Source organism: Octopus bimaculoides, chromosome 4 (genome assembly GCF_046866305.1).
Source record: "Octopus bimaculoides isolate indiv1 chromosome 4, ASM4686630v1, whole genome shotgun sequence".
Lineage (NCBI taxonomy): Eukaryota > Metazoa > Mollusca > Cephalopoda > Octopoda > Octopodidae > Octopus > Octopus bimaculoides.
This window is the reverse complement of record NC_142931.1, coordinates 108,831,390-108,847,894: the sequence shown is the minus strand read 5'-3', so window position 1 is coordinate 108,847,894 and position 16,505 is coordinate 108,831,390. Positions and strand designations below refer to the sequence as shown.

General features: G+C 36.8%; 1 protein-coding gene across 3 annotated transcripts in view; it reads right to left on the bottom strand.

Moving 5' to 3' along the window:
• Positions 1-2,493: 2,493 nt before the first annotated feature.
• The window catches only part of LOC106875477 (translin-associated factor X-interacting protein 1), a 153,293-nt gene continuing 139,281 nt past the window's right edge, over positions 2,494-16,505 (bottom strand). For all 3 annotated transcript variants that reach the window (XM_014923636.3, XM_089351163.1, XM_089351165.1), the window contains one exon: positions 2,494-2,814. In XM_014923636.3, the coding sequence (XP_014779122.1) occupies positions 2,613-2,814 (202 nt within the window). In that variant the 3' untranslated portion in view covers positions 2,494-2,612. The remainder of the gene's footprint in view (positions 2,815-16,505) is intronic.

Here is a 16,505-nt window from a genome sequence, read left to right as displayed (position 1 = left end):
GATGTGAAGCAGCTGTGACAACAAGAGCAAGATTTGGCTGGGTGAAGTTCAGGGAATGTGAAGCGTTGTTATATGGGAAAAGGTTCTCATTAAAGATGAAAGGAAGGGTCTATAAGAGTTGTGTGAGAGTTGCAATGCTGTATGGGAGTGAGACATGGTGTCAGAAGGAGAGAGAGATGGTAATTTTGAGAAGGACTGTGAGAGCAATGGTGAGAGAAATGTATAGGATGAAGCTGTTTGATAAGAGAAGAGACAATTTGATGGGAATGCTGGGGTTGGAGGAAACGGTGGAATGGTTGACAAGGGGGAAGGGAGTGAGGTGGTATGGGCATGTGTTGAGGAAGCATGGAGAGTATGTTCTGAGGAGAGTGATTGTGTTTGAGATAAATGGAGCGGGAAACCGCGGTAGACTGAGGAAAAGGTGGAGGAGGGGATTGCGAGGGTTGGTTTGCAAAAGGACGCCCACAACCGGGCGAGATGGTGTTAGGGTGGTTGCTATGGCACTGAGGTAGATCCGGCCACCCTCATTAACAGGGACAAAACCTGGATTTAAAACAGTGGGTGATGATGATGATGTTCTATATTGGATAGATGAAAACATCTATAACGACAACTGGAACCTTTTAAGTGTTAAGCACCAATGTCAAAGAAGAACCATCAATAAACACTAATACCAACACAAATTAGCAAATTCCAGGAAAATTAATTGATCGCTTGGATGAAATGCATGCCGTGGCACGTAGAAAAACACCATCTGATTGTGGTCGATGCCAGCTCCTCTGGCCCCTGTGCTGGTGGCATGCAAAAAGCACCCGCTACACTCTCAGAGTGGTTGGTGTTAGGGAGGGCATCCAGCTTTAGAAACACTGCCAGATCAGACTGGGACCTGGTGCATCCTCCTGGCTTCCCAGACCCTAGTCGAACTGTCCAACCCATGCCAGCATGGAAAATGGACGTTAAACGATGATGATGATAATGATGATGACAGATGACTTTGGAATCTCCTGTGACTCTTTTGGGTGATCTGCTTGTTAAGTTGGTGAATGCTGCCATAATAGTTGCCTTCAGTTCATCTTTGGTGTTACAAGGAGTTTTGTTGGTCTCTTGCTCAACTGTGCCCCACAGATAATAGTCAAAGAGGTGTCTATGTGTCAGAGTTTGTCCCCTACCACTGCTTGACAACTGTTGATGGTGTATTTCTGTCCCCATAACCTAGCAGTTTGGCAAAAGTGATCAATAGAATAAGTACCCAGCTTGGAAAACAAAATGCACTTCAGTCAATTTATTTGACTAAAACTTCTTCAGTGCAGTGCCCCAGCATGGCCACAGTCTAATGTTTGAGACAAAATAAAAGATAAAAGATTATATATTATTGATACCTTTGAAAAAATAAAAATTTGAATATAACAACTAAATTTTCTTCACATGATTAGTCAGTCACTAATGCATTTTTGAAGGGCACAAATGTCAACTTTTAATTTACCATTTCCTCAAGAAATCTTAAATTTCATGTTGTTTGTAATTTTGTGTTGTGTAAAAAGCTCGAAATAATTCTTTATATCATATGCTTTGCATTTACCTTGAAAAAATGATGTTAAATCTATAAAGTATAGGCTTCCTCAAATATTATAATATTAAAGTTCAGAGACCATGACAAAGAGTCATATGCAGTGCTACACCTCCTAACTGTCTTTTATCAAGAACTTATTTCAGTCGATGGACTGGGACCATGATAGGGCACTGTCTTGAAAGGGTTTTGTTGAACAAATCGACCCTAGTACTTATCTTTTTTGAAAGTCTTCTATTTAATCTATCTGTCTCTTTTGCTAAATTTCTAAGTTACAAGGAATTAATACCATTTGTAAAGCTGTGAGGTGGGGAGAAAAACATAAACACAAAGATACGCATAAATATGGCCAGGGCCGGTGACACATAAAGGGCACGCATGTCAGTAACATGTAAAAGGCACCTGTGCCGGTGACACATAACAGGCACCTGTGCTGGTGACATGTAAAAGGCATCTATGCCAGTAAACATAAAAGGCACATGTGCCAGTAAACATGTGAAAGACACCTGGTACACTCAGTGGAGTGGTTGGCATTACGAAGGGCATCCAGCAGTAGAAACCCAGTAAAAAAAACTGGAGCATGGTGCAACTCTCCAGCTTACCACTTCCAGTCAAACTGTCTAACCCATGCAAACATAGAAAATTGATATATATATGCATGTTTACATATGTATATACTGAAGGTGTATATGTATATGATGGGCTTCCATACTGTTTTTGTCTACCAAATTCATTCCTAAAGCATTAGCTGCCCTGGGCCCAAAGTAGAACAAACTTGTGATATTGTTACAGTGGGATTGAACCTATGTGATTGTGAAATGAGCTTCTTAACCACACAGCCATATAAGAAAAAAAGGCTATTTCTGGAAATAGATATGAAATTAAAACAACAGAAAACAGGTGGGAAATACTGAAAATATTTCATATAAACCAACTAAAAAAATATATTTATTTAAAAAGTTACACCATTTTATGATTTGATGATTTTAAAGTCGAAGAGTATTTCAAGTCTTATATGTACAAGAACAACAGAAGAGAATATTTCTCAGACAATATTAAATACAGAACATTTAATATCAGCCTTTTTGAGTCGTGACAGAACATCAGCTTGTGGCAGATCTTCAGCTTTTGGCAAGGTTTCTTCTGTTGCCTTAAAGACCCAATGCAGTATCTTCTCAACTGAATGGCTGTTCATTTCAGGCTCTATCTTCAGAATAATATTTTCAAGATCTTTCACTGAAATATGTCTAGCAGAAAGAAAAAAAAAACAAAAGGAAGAAAAATATCAATAAACAATTTATATTACAAAACTGTACAAAAAACTAGAGCTAAAAATGTGTCTGTAATAGGTGTGTGTATATTGGGTCATTCCATAAATAAAGCACAATTTTTTATACTTCTTTTATTTTTCAAAATTAAGATAGAGTTCTTTTGTAATCTAAAATATACTCTCCTTCATTTTCTACAATGCTCTTCCATCTATCTTTTAGACTTGTAAGGCCCCTCTTCCAACGTTCACTTGCCCGTGATGAAAAATACTCCTCCACTACTGTTCTGACCTTGTCTACAGAATTCATATTTTCCTGTCCAAACAAGTTTGAAGACTGTAGAATACATAATAATCGGATGGAGCAATGTCCAGTGAATATGGTGAGTGGGGCATCATTTCCCATTCAAACTGCTCCATCTTTTGGAATGTTATCCTTGCTGTATGTGGCTGAGCATTATCCCGATAGAAGAACACCTTTTGTCTTGAAACCAAAGACAGTCATTTTTCTTCTAGTGCTGACTTAAATCACTCAAGCTGCTCACTGTAGATCTCCTTTGTTATCATTTGGCATGAGCTTAAAAGTTCAAAGAGGACTAAATCTTTCATATCCCACCAAACAGATAACAACACCTTACATGGGTAAAAACCTTCTCTTACCTGGGTACCGGTGTTTCTTCTTTCGCTACCCACTGTCTTCAGTGCTTGACATTTTTATAGAGAACCCATTTCTCATCACCAGTCACTATTTGCTCCAAAAAAGGTTCATTTGTGAGATGTGACAGCAACAAAGATCATACATTCACTCTGTGCGTGATTAGGTTCGGAATATTTGTAAGGAACCCATTGGCCCAATTTGCTGACTTTTCTGATGGCACACAGGTGTCAATGAATGGTTGAATGACCAAATCCAAGCTTCTCTGCTAGCTCCTCAACAGTTACAATGGGATTTTGTTCCACCAGGGTTTGTAGGACGTCTTCGTCAAGCTCTACAGATCTTCCAGGATGAGGCTCATCTTCTAGGCTGTAGTTTCCGGCTCAGAATTTCTGAAACTACCATTGATACTGACTTATGCTTATTGTCCAATCCTCATATACTTCATTAATATTCCTCATGCTTTATGTTGCATTGTTGCCTTTATTGAACTCATAAAGCAAATGATGCCAAATATGCTCTTTTGTCACTTCCATTATAGCTTTGAAAAAAATAACTTAAAATTGAACTGCACTCTTCAAGACTTGCACTAAGAATAAGTACAAGGTAAAATTACTACCTGTTTTTATAGCAAGTTGACGCAGACAGTTTATCCCTCCCCCTCCAACTTTTAGTTCCTACAATTGATAAAACCGCATTATTTATGGGATGACTCAATATATAAAGAAATAAAGAAATCCCAGACTTGGATTCATTGTGAAAAAGTACATCAATATACGTAATTTGAACATTTTCACTTAATTTTAAAATTTCCAAATCTTTGACAACAGAAAAGATCTCTCTCTCTATTTGTTTATCTTTCATTTTCTCATGGTACACTTTCTCATCCTCTATAAAAGTATATCACTCATTCTGAGTGTGTGTGTGTGTGTTTGTCAGTGGTCATGTATGCATGTGTGTAAGGAATTTCATTAGGGCAGCAGAGTGATTTAAAAAGGTATGTAAAAAGATAATTGATTTCAATGTGGATGTGTGATAAGTAGCTTGGTTACCAACCACATGGTTCTGGGTTCAGTCCCACTGCGTGGCACCTTGGGCAAGTATCTTCTACTATAGCCTTGGGCCGACCAAAGCCTTGTGAGTGGATTTGGTAGACGGAAACTGAAAGAAGCCCGTCGTATATATGTATATATATATGTGTACGTGTGTATATGTTTGTATGTCTCTTTGTCCCCCCAACATCGTTTCACAACTTAGCGGTTCGGCAAAAGAGACTGATAGAATAAGTACTAGGCTTACAAAGAATAAGTCCTAGGGTTGATTTGCTCGACTAAAGGCGGTGCTCCAGCATGGCCGCACTCAAATGACTGAAATAAGTAAAAGAGTAAAAGAGCATACTTTTCTGTTAGTAAATGTTTTTCTTGTACACACAAACATATATGGACTTGCTTGGTGCAGGGTAATGGTTAAAGATTCAAATAACAAATTTTTTTTTGATTTTCCTTAAATCCCAGCAATGGACCACCACATCATCATTCCATAAAATGTGTTAGGGGAGAAAAATATTGGAAAACATCAATATATGTCAGAAGGACAAAAGAACAAGGAAGGTACCAGGAAGTTGTGAGATTCGCTAGAAACAACAGCTAAATATCCCTTAAATCACACACTGTTTAATCAGAAAATTATGTTGAAATTGTAAATAGAAGCAAATTACAAATTTGGACTATCTGTATTTTATAAGTAGGATTGAAAAAGATTTGAAAAAAGCTTAAATTTTAGAATTTATGGGGGAGGGGTTAATGAAAATGTTTTTTAAAATTTCAGTGTTGTTTTAAAATTGTATTTCATTTTCTGCTTGAAAATGAAGGAAGTGGGGACTGTAATGGTGATTGCCAGTTGCCTAAATTTTTATTTTGTTGATCTTCAAGGTTTCTCCCATTGTTTCTAAGTATGTAGGGCAAAAACAAAGAAAAAAAAGTAGAAAAAGAAAAGACAAATGTGGTCCTGAAGGTGGGGTGGGTATTCGTTAATTTTCAAAAAATGTTTTCATAAAAAGCTTTCCCCCATCATTTGCATGGTTGTGGTGAAAAAAGATTTTCAAAAATCATTGTCACAATAGAGAAATTCCAACTTATATGGATGTGCTATTCTAAAAGTCTGCCAAGGCATTCTGCTGTGAAATTTAGCTGGCACCAACAGGATCATCATCATCATCATCATTGTTTAACGTCTACTTTCCATGCTAGCATGGGTTGGATGATTTGATTGAGGACTGGTGAACCAGATGGCTACACCAGGCTCCAATCTGATTTGGCAGAGTTTCTACAGCTGGATGCCCTTCCTAACACCAACCATTCCAAGAGTGTAGAGGGTGCTTTTACGTGCCACTGGCATGAAGGCCAGTCAGGTGATACTGGCAACGGCCACGCTCAAAATGGTGTATTTTACGTGCCACCTGCACAGGAGCCAGTCCAGCGGCACTGGCAATGATCTCGCTCGAATGTCTTTACACGTGCTATCAGCACAAGTGCAAGGAAGGCGGTGCTGGGTACAGGTGCCATCACGATTTCGCTTTCGCTTGCCCCAACATGTCTTCGACAAAATGCAAAGTGTGTCCCTGTTGTTCACGCTGTAGGCAAAGACGAGTAAAACAAAAGATGGAGTGGAAGTGCGTGGCATTGAGAGATGCTAAAACAGGTGAACAACATTTAAAGGCTTTGCTCCAAAGATGCTAAGGAAAGAAGAGTAAAACAGCAAATGGAGTGGAAGTAAGTGACAGTTAGAGGCAGCTAACTGCAGGCAAACTGTAGTGAGCTCTGAATTCACCAGTATCTTAATGAACATGAAATTATATTTTTATCATGAATTGTATTTATCAATTTCACACACACACACACACACAAAGGGACATACATGGTACTATAAAAAGATTTCATTGATCTAAAAGATGTAAACAAACATACACGCACACACATACACTCATGCACTTACAGACGCATATGTATGCACATGCATAGGTATGTGTATGCATGAGTGCGTATATATATATATATATATATATATATATATATATATATATATATATATATAGGGAGAATTCACAAAAAGACAACAGACGAAGACAGGTGGTGTAGAAAACAAATAGATGTATTAGTATAACGCTCGGGAATAGAAAAAATCTTTAATATTTCGAGCCTACGCTCTTCCACAGAAAGAAACAAGGAGAGAAAAAAAGACTTATATATATATATATATGTTAGCATACCTGTGTTGGCAAAACTGCCGACAGTTTTATTAATGATGGAAAATGTCATGAGTGAAAATATATAGGAAAGAGGATTTGAAAATGCAGTGGTCTTTTAAAGATATTTGTTGACTTGACTGGATTTTCACTTTTCAAAAAAAAAGGATTTTCAAAAGTAAAGTGTAGGCTTCGTGCTGTTAAAAATTAGTTAACACAGATGTATTAAAATACAGCAATACAGTCTTTGACAATGATAAGAGGCTTTGTGTTTAAACAGTTTACATAAAAGTGTTAAACATAGGCAAGTAAAATAAATTCATAATTGTTTATAAGTTCATCAGAAATCATATTTGTTTATAAGCATATATACAGAAAGAATTTGTAGACAGTATTTGATAGGAGAAAGCATGTATTGCTTTGTCAAAACTTCATCAGAAATCCCAATTTTTTATAAGAATTTTAGGGGAATAACCAATCTTTTTTCTTCCTCTCCAGTCAGATTTATATAAATGAACAAGTGGTTTGTACATTAACAAAATTCGATTTGACAAGTTTGAGAAATGAACAAAAGCACTAATAACAATGAAGAAATAAAAAGATATTTTTCCAAAATTCTAACAACTTTTTCTTTCAATATATGTATGTGTGTGTGTGTGTGTGTGTTTGTGTGTGTATGCAGGCTTATATGTGTTTATATGTATATGTATATATATATATCTACATGTGTGTGTACTCACATACACACACATTTTATGGTTGATATTTTCAACTGAGACATTACAATCATATCTGATTCTTCAAGTGCTTCAATTCTGTGCATGTACAATATATTTATTAGATTGCTGACATTTATTAATGGTTTACCCCATTGTGTTCATGTGCCATTTTCCATCATTAATGAAACTGTCGGCAGTTTTGCCAACACAGGTATGCTAACATATATATATATAATGTAATATAAAATAAAATAAAATGATATATATATATATATATATATATGTATGTGTGTGTGTGTGTGTGTGTAAGTATGTACATATGTATATATGTATAGCTTACATTCCTTATAACTTTTCTTCCATTCTTGGTGTTCTTTTTTGTTACTCTTTGTTCCTTACTTGCTCTCCTTCACATTTACTCATTTCTTTTTTTTTTTCCCTCCTTCTCACAATTTCTCTGTATGCTACCATTTCCATTATAGACTGGTCTGAAAATTCTTCATTCCTTTTCTGTTTTTTCTGACAGAATATTTCCTGGAAGACAGATGCTCTTTAATTCCTAACCATATCTCTTACTGTATGAGGGATTTGTCTCTTCATTCCTTTCTTCTACACTACTACTCAGTAAGTGTCATTTCCCCCCTACTGCTTGTTTGTTTGTTTGTTTGTTTGTGTGTGTGTGTGTGTGTGTAAGTGAGTTTTTTTTTTCCCCATCATATCTTCCCTATGTCACTAATTCAATTTGACAAGTAGTACCATGGAATTTCAAGTTTTTGAACTTTAAATGTGCTGAAACTGTGCTTGTATCATATCTCCATGGCTGATGAGAAGATGTCCATGCTATTTATCCCTTTTCATTAACCATTCCCATTTTGATATTTCATTATCATATATATTACATACACACATGCATATCTATATCTAAATTAATCAGTCAACCAACCAACCAACCAACCAGCCAACCAACCTACCTACCTGTCTCCCCCTTCTCTCTCTCTACATACATACACACACATGTGTGTGTGTGTGTGTGTGTGTGTGTGTGTGTGTGTGTGTATGCCAGCAGTAGTACTAAGTCTTGCTTGGGCTTTATTAAAGCCTAAAGTAAATACAACCACATTAATCCACTATAATTCAAACAGATTGTTTTAAAATGTGGCTGAGACTATCTTCATTTGGTTCAAGGTTGTTTGATCAAAGTCAAACAAAATATAGTTTAAGTCATACTTCATAAAATGCTCATAAATTATAAACAAACAAATATAAAGACTTCAAATATAATTTTACTCTCGCATTTGTTTAATTTCTTAGAAACATGCTTTTTCCCAAAACAAAACACTAATTAACATAACTGCTTTGAATGTATCACTTTCTAATTAGTAGCTTTTGTCTAATGTCTATTATAGTGGTTTGGAGAATATCATGCTCTTAATTTTAAATTATTCTTTATAAAGAATATTAAAAAAAAAGTCGTTACATGGCCCTTCATCTTCTCTTTGAAATTATGTACTCTTATACAAAATGTTAGGTCCCTGAAGGCAAAACAATGACTTACAGCTACTTGAAATATGCATGCACACATACAACAAATTACATACAAATATATGTACATATAAGAAGAGGTATGGCAGTGTGGGTTAGAAGTTTGCTTCCCAGTTGTGTTTGTCCTGGGTTCAGTCTCACCATGTGGTAACTTGGGCAAGGGTTTTTTGTAACATTAGACCAATCAAAGACTTGTGAGTGAATTTTATAGAGGGAAAACTGAAAGAAGCACACTGTATATGTGGGTAGATGTGCACACGTGCATGGGTATGAGTTTGTGTCTGTGTTTGTGTGTACCCTTGTCATGACATCATATGATGTTTGTAGACAAGTATCACTGTCATACAAGTAATGTTGTTCATCTCCTGTCTACTGTGGTGAAATATTACCTTGTTGGAAAACAAGTGAGAGTTGATGACAGGAAAAGCATCCAGCTATAGAAAATCTGTCTTAATAAATTCTGTCTGATCCATGCAAGCATGGAAAATGAATGTTAAATAAATATTGTGATGATCATGATGGCCAATATGCATACAAATATGCATGAATGCAAGTAAACATACACACATGTATACATTCACATATACACACAAACCTACATATATACATACACATACATTCACACATACATACACACATATATACATACATATGTTTATACATACACACAAACATATATAAAGTACATACATAAAAACACGAATCCATCCCTCCATCCATCCATCTATCCATTCATTCATACATACACACATATATACATGCATACATACATTCATTTATTCACTCACTTTCATATGCTAATATTACTAAACTAGTATACACCAACAGCTTACTGCTTTCAGATTTTATCCACTCTAGCAGGAAAGAAACAGATGCACTGTTGGGTTAAACTGGTCGATGAAATGAATGATGATGATTAGTTAAGAAACATAATCTTGAAACATGCTCCAAGCAAAGATTTTACATACCCTAAATTCTCAGGGTTGGGTGCTGCTGAAATAGGTACATATGAGCATGAAGACATTCTACTTTTTTGGCTTGTACAACAATGGGAGATGAAGGTGTCAGTAGAAATCTGTTTCTTGTTGAGTTATTGCTTGACAAGCTGAAGTAAATACAGGGCCATGTTTGTTCTTGTCCAATGACCTTGTTGATTTGCCATAAACCAAAGTGACAATCATGTCTAGTTGAAATCATTTGATAAAATATGAGTGGGTACTGAAATATGAGATCACCATGTTGTGCTGCAAAGTTCCTGGCTTTGGGTAAAAGAAAATAGAGAAGGATCAGTTAATAATGATTTTATTCAACATATTCCTCTCTCTGATTAACACACTTATTGCAGCAGTCCTTCAGTTCTCTAAGCCTTGTAAAAGAACTCAGAATTTTGGGGCTCCAGCCAATCCTTTCATGATACCCTTAAAGCCAGGAACTTTTCAGCACCCTCTTGTACATCAATGAAATTCAGCATTGAAATGATGCCAACTTAATTATCACATTATTCTGTAATTAGTGGTATATTCATACCTGCCCCATAGCATGTTCTAACTTACACACTGTGTCGCCAGTTGGAACATTTAGACTTTTTTTCAGGAATCATTCTAAGCTTCACCTGACAGTCTTTGCTGAGTTTATCATAGATGTGTCTGAGGGTGTACAGGTGTATATCTATACAATGTATGATGTAGAAGATTTATCATTATAACCAAATTTTGAAAATAAGCATTTTTTTGTAAAATATGTTTCATCTAATCTCATCTTCCCTGGCATGTAATCAGTAAAAAACGTTAATATTTTACAAGCCATGATATACAACAGGACATGATAATATCATCAGGAAATAATTTAAAAAAATATAAGGTTTCCTAAATAGGGTTCTTTCTGCATGCCCCCAAAGTTTAATTTTGTATCAGATTGAATTCGTTATCTGGAAATACTTATGTTGAAAGTTTCACAGCTAGAGATGATATACATCATAAAAGTTTACCAATCTTTAATTAGTTCCCTTGGAAACATCTCTAGGTTAAATTACTGTAATCCAAGATTAAAGTCTTATAATGAAAATGTGAAACGTGAAATATTATTATCTAGATGTAAAATATCATCTATATTTGAAACAGATGAGGAATATTGTAGTCTAGATGTGAAACAGATGTGATATTTCATGTCTGTTTCACATTTAGAATATTATATATAACATCTATCCTACATCTAGATTGTATATATATATATATATATATATATATATATATATATATATATATATATATATGTATATATATATAATCATCTAGATGTAGGATAGATATGATATATAATATTCTAAATGTGAAACAGATATGAAATATCATCATATAGATGCGGAATACCATTAACAAAATACACATCAGATTTGAAACAGAACTATAACACAACCATCCAGATGTGAAACAACACAAAAATACCATCAACTAGATGTAAAATATCATTTACATTATAGTAAAGTTTATTTGCCAACATAATGTACCTGGCTTTCGTTGACATGGAGAAAGCCTTTGACAGGGTCCCCCGATCCCTTATCTGGTGGTCAATGAGGAAACTTGGGATAGAAGAATGGCTAGTGAGAGCTGTGCGAGCCATGTACAGAGATGCGGCCAGTAAGGTGAGGGTTGGAAATGAGTACAGCAATGAATTCCGGGTAGAGGTAGGGGTCCACCAAGGTTCCGTCCTCAGCCCCCTATTATTTACCATAGTCCTCCAGGCAATCACAGAGGAGTTCAAGACAGGTTGCCCCTGGGAGCTCCTCTATGCTGATGACCTTGCCCTAATTGCGGAGTCACTATCAGAACTAGAGGAGAAGTTTCAGGTGTGGAAGCAAGGTCTAGAATTGAAGGGCCTTAGAGTCAACCTAGCTAAAACCAAAATCCTAATAAGTAGGAAGGTAGATAAAACACAAACCCCTTCAGGTAGATGGCCCTGCTCAGTATGTAGAAAAGGAGTAGGTAGTAACTCTATAAGATGTACCCGGTGCAAGCTATGGACACATAAGAGGTGCAGCAACATCAAAGGCAGGTTAACTAGCAAGTTAGTTTTTGTTTGTGGCAGATGTTCAGGTGCAATAAAGACTGCAAACAAACAGGAAACAACTTCTATCTCATTCCAGGGTGAAAAACTAGAGGTAGTCGATAGCTTCCGCTATCTGGGCGACCAAGTTAGTAGTGGGGGTGGGTGCGCTGAAAGTGTAGCTGCTAGAATAAGAATAGCCTGGGCAAAGTTTAGAGAGCTCTTACCCCTGCTGGCGACAAAGGGACTCTCACTCAGAGTAAAAGGCAGACTGTATGACGCATGCGTACGAACAACCATGCTACATGGCAGTGAAACATGGGCTGTAACTGCTGAGGACATACGTAAGCTCGCAAGGAATGAAGCCAGTATGCTCCGTTGGATGTGTAATGTCAATGTGAATACCCGTCAGAGTGTAAGTATCTTGAGAGAAAAGCTGAACATTAGAAGCATCAGTTGTGGCGTGCAAGAGAGACGATTGCGCTGGTATGGACATGTGGTGAGAATGGAGGAGGATAGCTGCGTGAAAAAGTGCCACACCCTAACAGTTGAGGGAACCCGTGGAAGAGGTAGGCCCAGGAAGACCTGGGCTGAGGTGGTGAGGCAAGACCTTCGTACATTGGGCCTCACCGAGGCGATGACTACGGACCGAGACCTTTGGAAATGGGCTGTGCGTGAGAAGACCCGGCAAGCCAAGTAAGATCGTTGCCAGTGCCCCTGGACTGGTTCTTGTGCGGGTGGCACATGAGATGCACCATTTTGAGCGTGGCCGTTGCCAGTACCGCCTGACTGGCTCCTGTAGGATTTTCGAGCGAGATCGTTGCCAGTGCCCCTGGACTGGCTTGTGCGGGTGGCACATAAAAGACACCATTTCGAGCGTGGCCGTTTTCGTGCGGGTGACACGTAAAAGCACCCACTACACTCTCTGAGTGGTTGGCGTTAGGAAGGGCATCCAGCTGTAGAAACTCTGCCAAATCAGACTGGAGCCTGGTGTTGCCATCCGGTTTCACCAGTCCTCAGTCAAATCGTCCAACCCATGCTAGCATGGAAAGCGGACGTTAAACGATGATGATGATGATGATGATAATGTGGCAATCCTATACAAGGATCATGTTACTGTTATTTAGCCTCAGGAAAACATCTCTCTCAGTTGGCTACCAGCACTCAGTCTGTGCCTGTATAATACATATAAGCGAGGTCACAGACCTAGGTTTCTGGGTAGTTACCTGTCCTCCGTGTGAGAAAATCACTAGCTAGTGATGAAGGCTCTCTCCACCTGCAAATGCTATATATTTTTTTAAGTGACACACAGTCACGGATCTCGTAAAGACAAAAACAACTTGTTTTAAACCTCTGAATGAGAGATATACATCATATACATTATTATCATTTAGATACGTGATTCCCAACATGGGGCACTGCTCCACCGGTTGGGGCATGGTAATATTTTGGTGGGGCATGCATAGAGTTATGTTAAATTTATACCTCTTGTACACAATGAATGTACACCCTTCTGTTTACCATACCAACAGACGAAGGGGGCATTTTGAGAATGAGTTATTGACAGTGAATTGTTCTCTAGTGAGTCTCTGCAAGTATATGTGTGTGTTTAGTGAGTCTCTGCAAGTATATGTGTGTGTTAATACTTATGGTACATATATACAATATTGGGGTATACATAAATTTTGTTAACATTTATATTCCTTATTCAAAAATTATTCAATTATTTTTCAGGTTTATTCTAATTACTTGGAATATAAACCCTTTATGTCCCAATTTAATATTTGAGAAAATAGCTGACAAGCCATATTACCACAACCAAGATATTGGAAAGATTTATCAATAAATTTAATTTCTTTCAGTCACAAACCCTATGCATAAATAGGGCAAGTATAAAAAAAAGTTTGTTGATATTCAGAAGAATATTTAAAATTTGGATTTATATCCACTATCCACGATGAACGGTCACCTTTCTGCCTCTTATGCCAACAATGCTTGACCAACGAATTAATGAAACAAAATCATCTTGAGTTGCATTTGAAGACGAAACATAGTGTGTATGTAAATTCAGATTTAAATTACTTTAAGTCTTTAAAAGAGAAGTTTACAAAAAGATCAACAATAATGTCTCTTACTATTTTTAAATCTCACAATGAGAGATATTCAGCAACAGTACTTTGGAGTTAAGATTGTTTGCCAACATAACATGGCAGTCCTGGTTTAGGATGAATGATGCTGTAATTTAGCCCCAGGAGACAGTGTCTCCAGCTGGTTATACAACATGATCTGTGTGCTTATATTTTCGAACAAGGGAATCTAGTACCCCCACTCAGCTCAAAACAATATCTGTGTATCTAACCAAACAATTATTCTGTGCTGATGAAGGGAAATAACCTGGAAACCATGATACACAGATATTGTTTTGAGCTGAGTGGGGGTGCTAGATTCCCTTGTTTGAAAATATAAGTACAAAGCTCGTGTTGTATACCCAACTGGAGACAATATCTCCTGGGATTAAATTACAGCAACTTTCATCCTAAACCAGGACTGCCATGTTATGTTGGCAAACAATCTTTACTCCAATAATGTCTCTGCTTACTACACAAACTGTTAATGCTCATTGTACTTTTGAGGCTAGTTATGAAATTTCATTACTCATTGCTAAATGTGGAAAAAAATCATACTATTGGAGATGATTAAATTAAACCATCTACATCAGCATTTTTTAAAACAGTCCTGGGAAAAGATGACAAAGTTTTTCAAGCTATGCCACTCAGTAACAATACTGTTAGTAGAAGAATAGATGAAATGAGTGAAGATATTGAAACACGACTTGTTGAAAAGCTGAAATCAAGAAAATTCTCATTACAAATGAATGAATCAACTCTAAGAGACAGCGAGGTCGTATTGCTAACCTATGCAAGATATATTGATAAAGGTGAATTTGATGAAGAAATTATATTCTGCAAATCATTAGAATCTGCCACTACTGCCACTGATATATATATAAGCTAAAAAATTACTTGGATGTCAAAACAAGGAGTGGCTGTGTGGTAAGTAGCTTACTTACCAACCACATGGTTCTGGGTTCAGTCCCACTGCGTGGCACCTTGGGCAAGTGTCTTCTACTATAAGCCTCGGGCCGACCAAAGCCTTGTGAGTGGATTTGGTAGATGGAAACTGAAAGAAGCCTGTCGTATATATGTATATATATATGTGTGTATATGTGTTTGTGTGTCTGTGTTTGTCCCCCCAACATCGCTTGATAACCGATGCTGGTGTGTTTATGTCCCTGTAACTTAGCAGTTCGGCAAAAGAGACTGATAAAATAAGTACTAGGCTTCCAAAGAATAAGTCCTGGGGTCGATTTGCTCAACTAAAGGTGGTGCTCCACCATGGCCACAGTCAAATGACTGAAACAAATAAAAGAGTAAAGAGTAAAAGAGAGTAATATACCAATAGAAATCTTGTGCTGCAGATGGTGCACTTGTTATGTTTGGCAAGAAAAAAGACTGCTTAAAATTGATGAAAGATGAGAATCCAGAATTGCTTCTTGTACACTGTGTTATTCATAGAGAGAACTTAGTATCCAAAAATATGTCTCCTGTTTTCAATGAGGTATTAAAATCAGTTATAAAATGTATCATTGCTATCAAAGCTAATGCTAAATGTGAGTGTCTTTTCAAGCAGTTTTTGGAAATGAAAATGCAGACTATGTGAGATTTTTACCTCACACGGAGGTAAGGTGGCTCTCAACGGGGAATTGATTGAAAAGATTTATGGAACTATTTGATGTTCTTGGTTACTTTTTAAGAGACAAGCCTGAAATGAAGCACCTGCTAACCGTTGATGGTAAAGCATTTGTAAGTTTATTTAACAGATATCTTTGAAAAACTGAATGTGTTAAATAAACAACTTCAAAGATCAAATAAAACTCTTGTTAATCCAAAGGTGAAGATATTTGGCTTTGTAACATTCACTGAGTTATGTCAAAAAAATAATTCTGACAAAATTTTCGAACCGTTCCATTGGCTAAAAAAATGTGACTGATGCTGCTGTACTTGTTATTGTGGATCATCTGAAAATATTGGCCTCTGATTTGAAAGAAAGATTTTCTGATTTAAAACAAACTGATTTTGCAGCATGGGTGATGCAGCCAATGCTAGTGGATGTATCTGATGTTTTTGATGCAGTACCAAGAACTCTCAGAAATGCAAAACGATGAATCAGTTAAAACTTTATTGAATATAAAAGGAATGATGTCATGGCTTTGTGATGAGACAGAAGCCAAATACTCGAATTCAGCCAACTTGGCAAGAAAATTGTTGTTACTGTTCCCATCTTCATATTTAGTTGAATGTGGCTTTAGTGCTGATTTGTTATAAAAGAAAAGAAATCGGCTGGATATCACTAAAGGAGGAGAGTTGAGACTAAAGCTGACTAAATTGGTGCCTAAATAAAAAATCTCA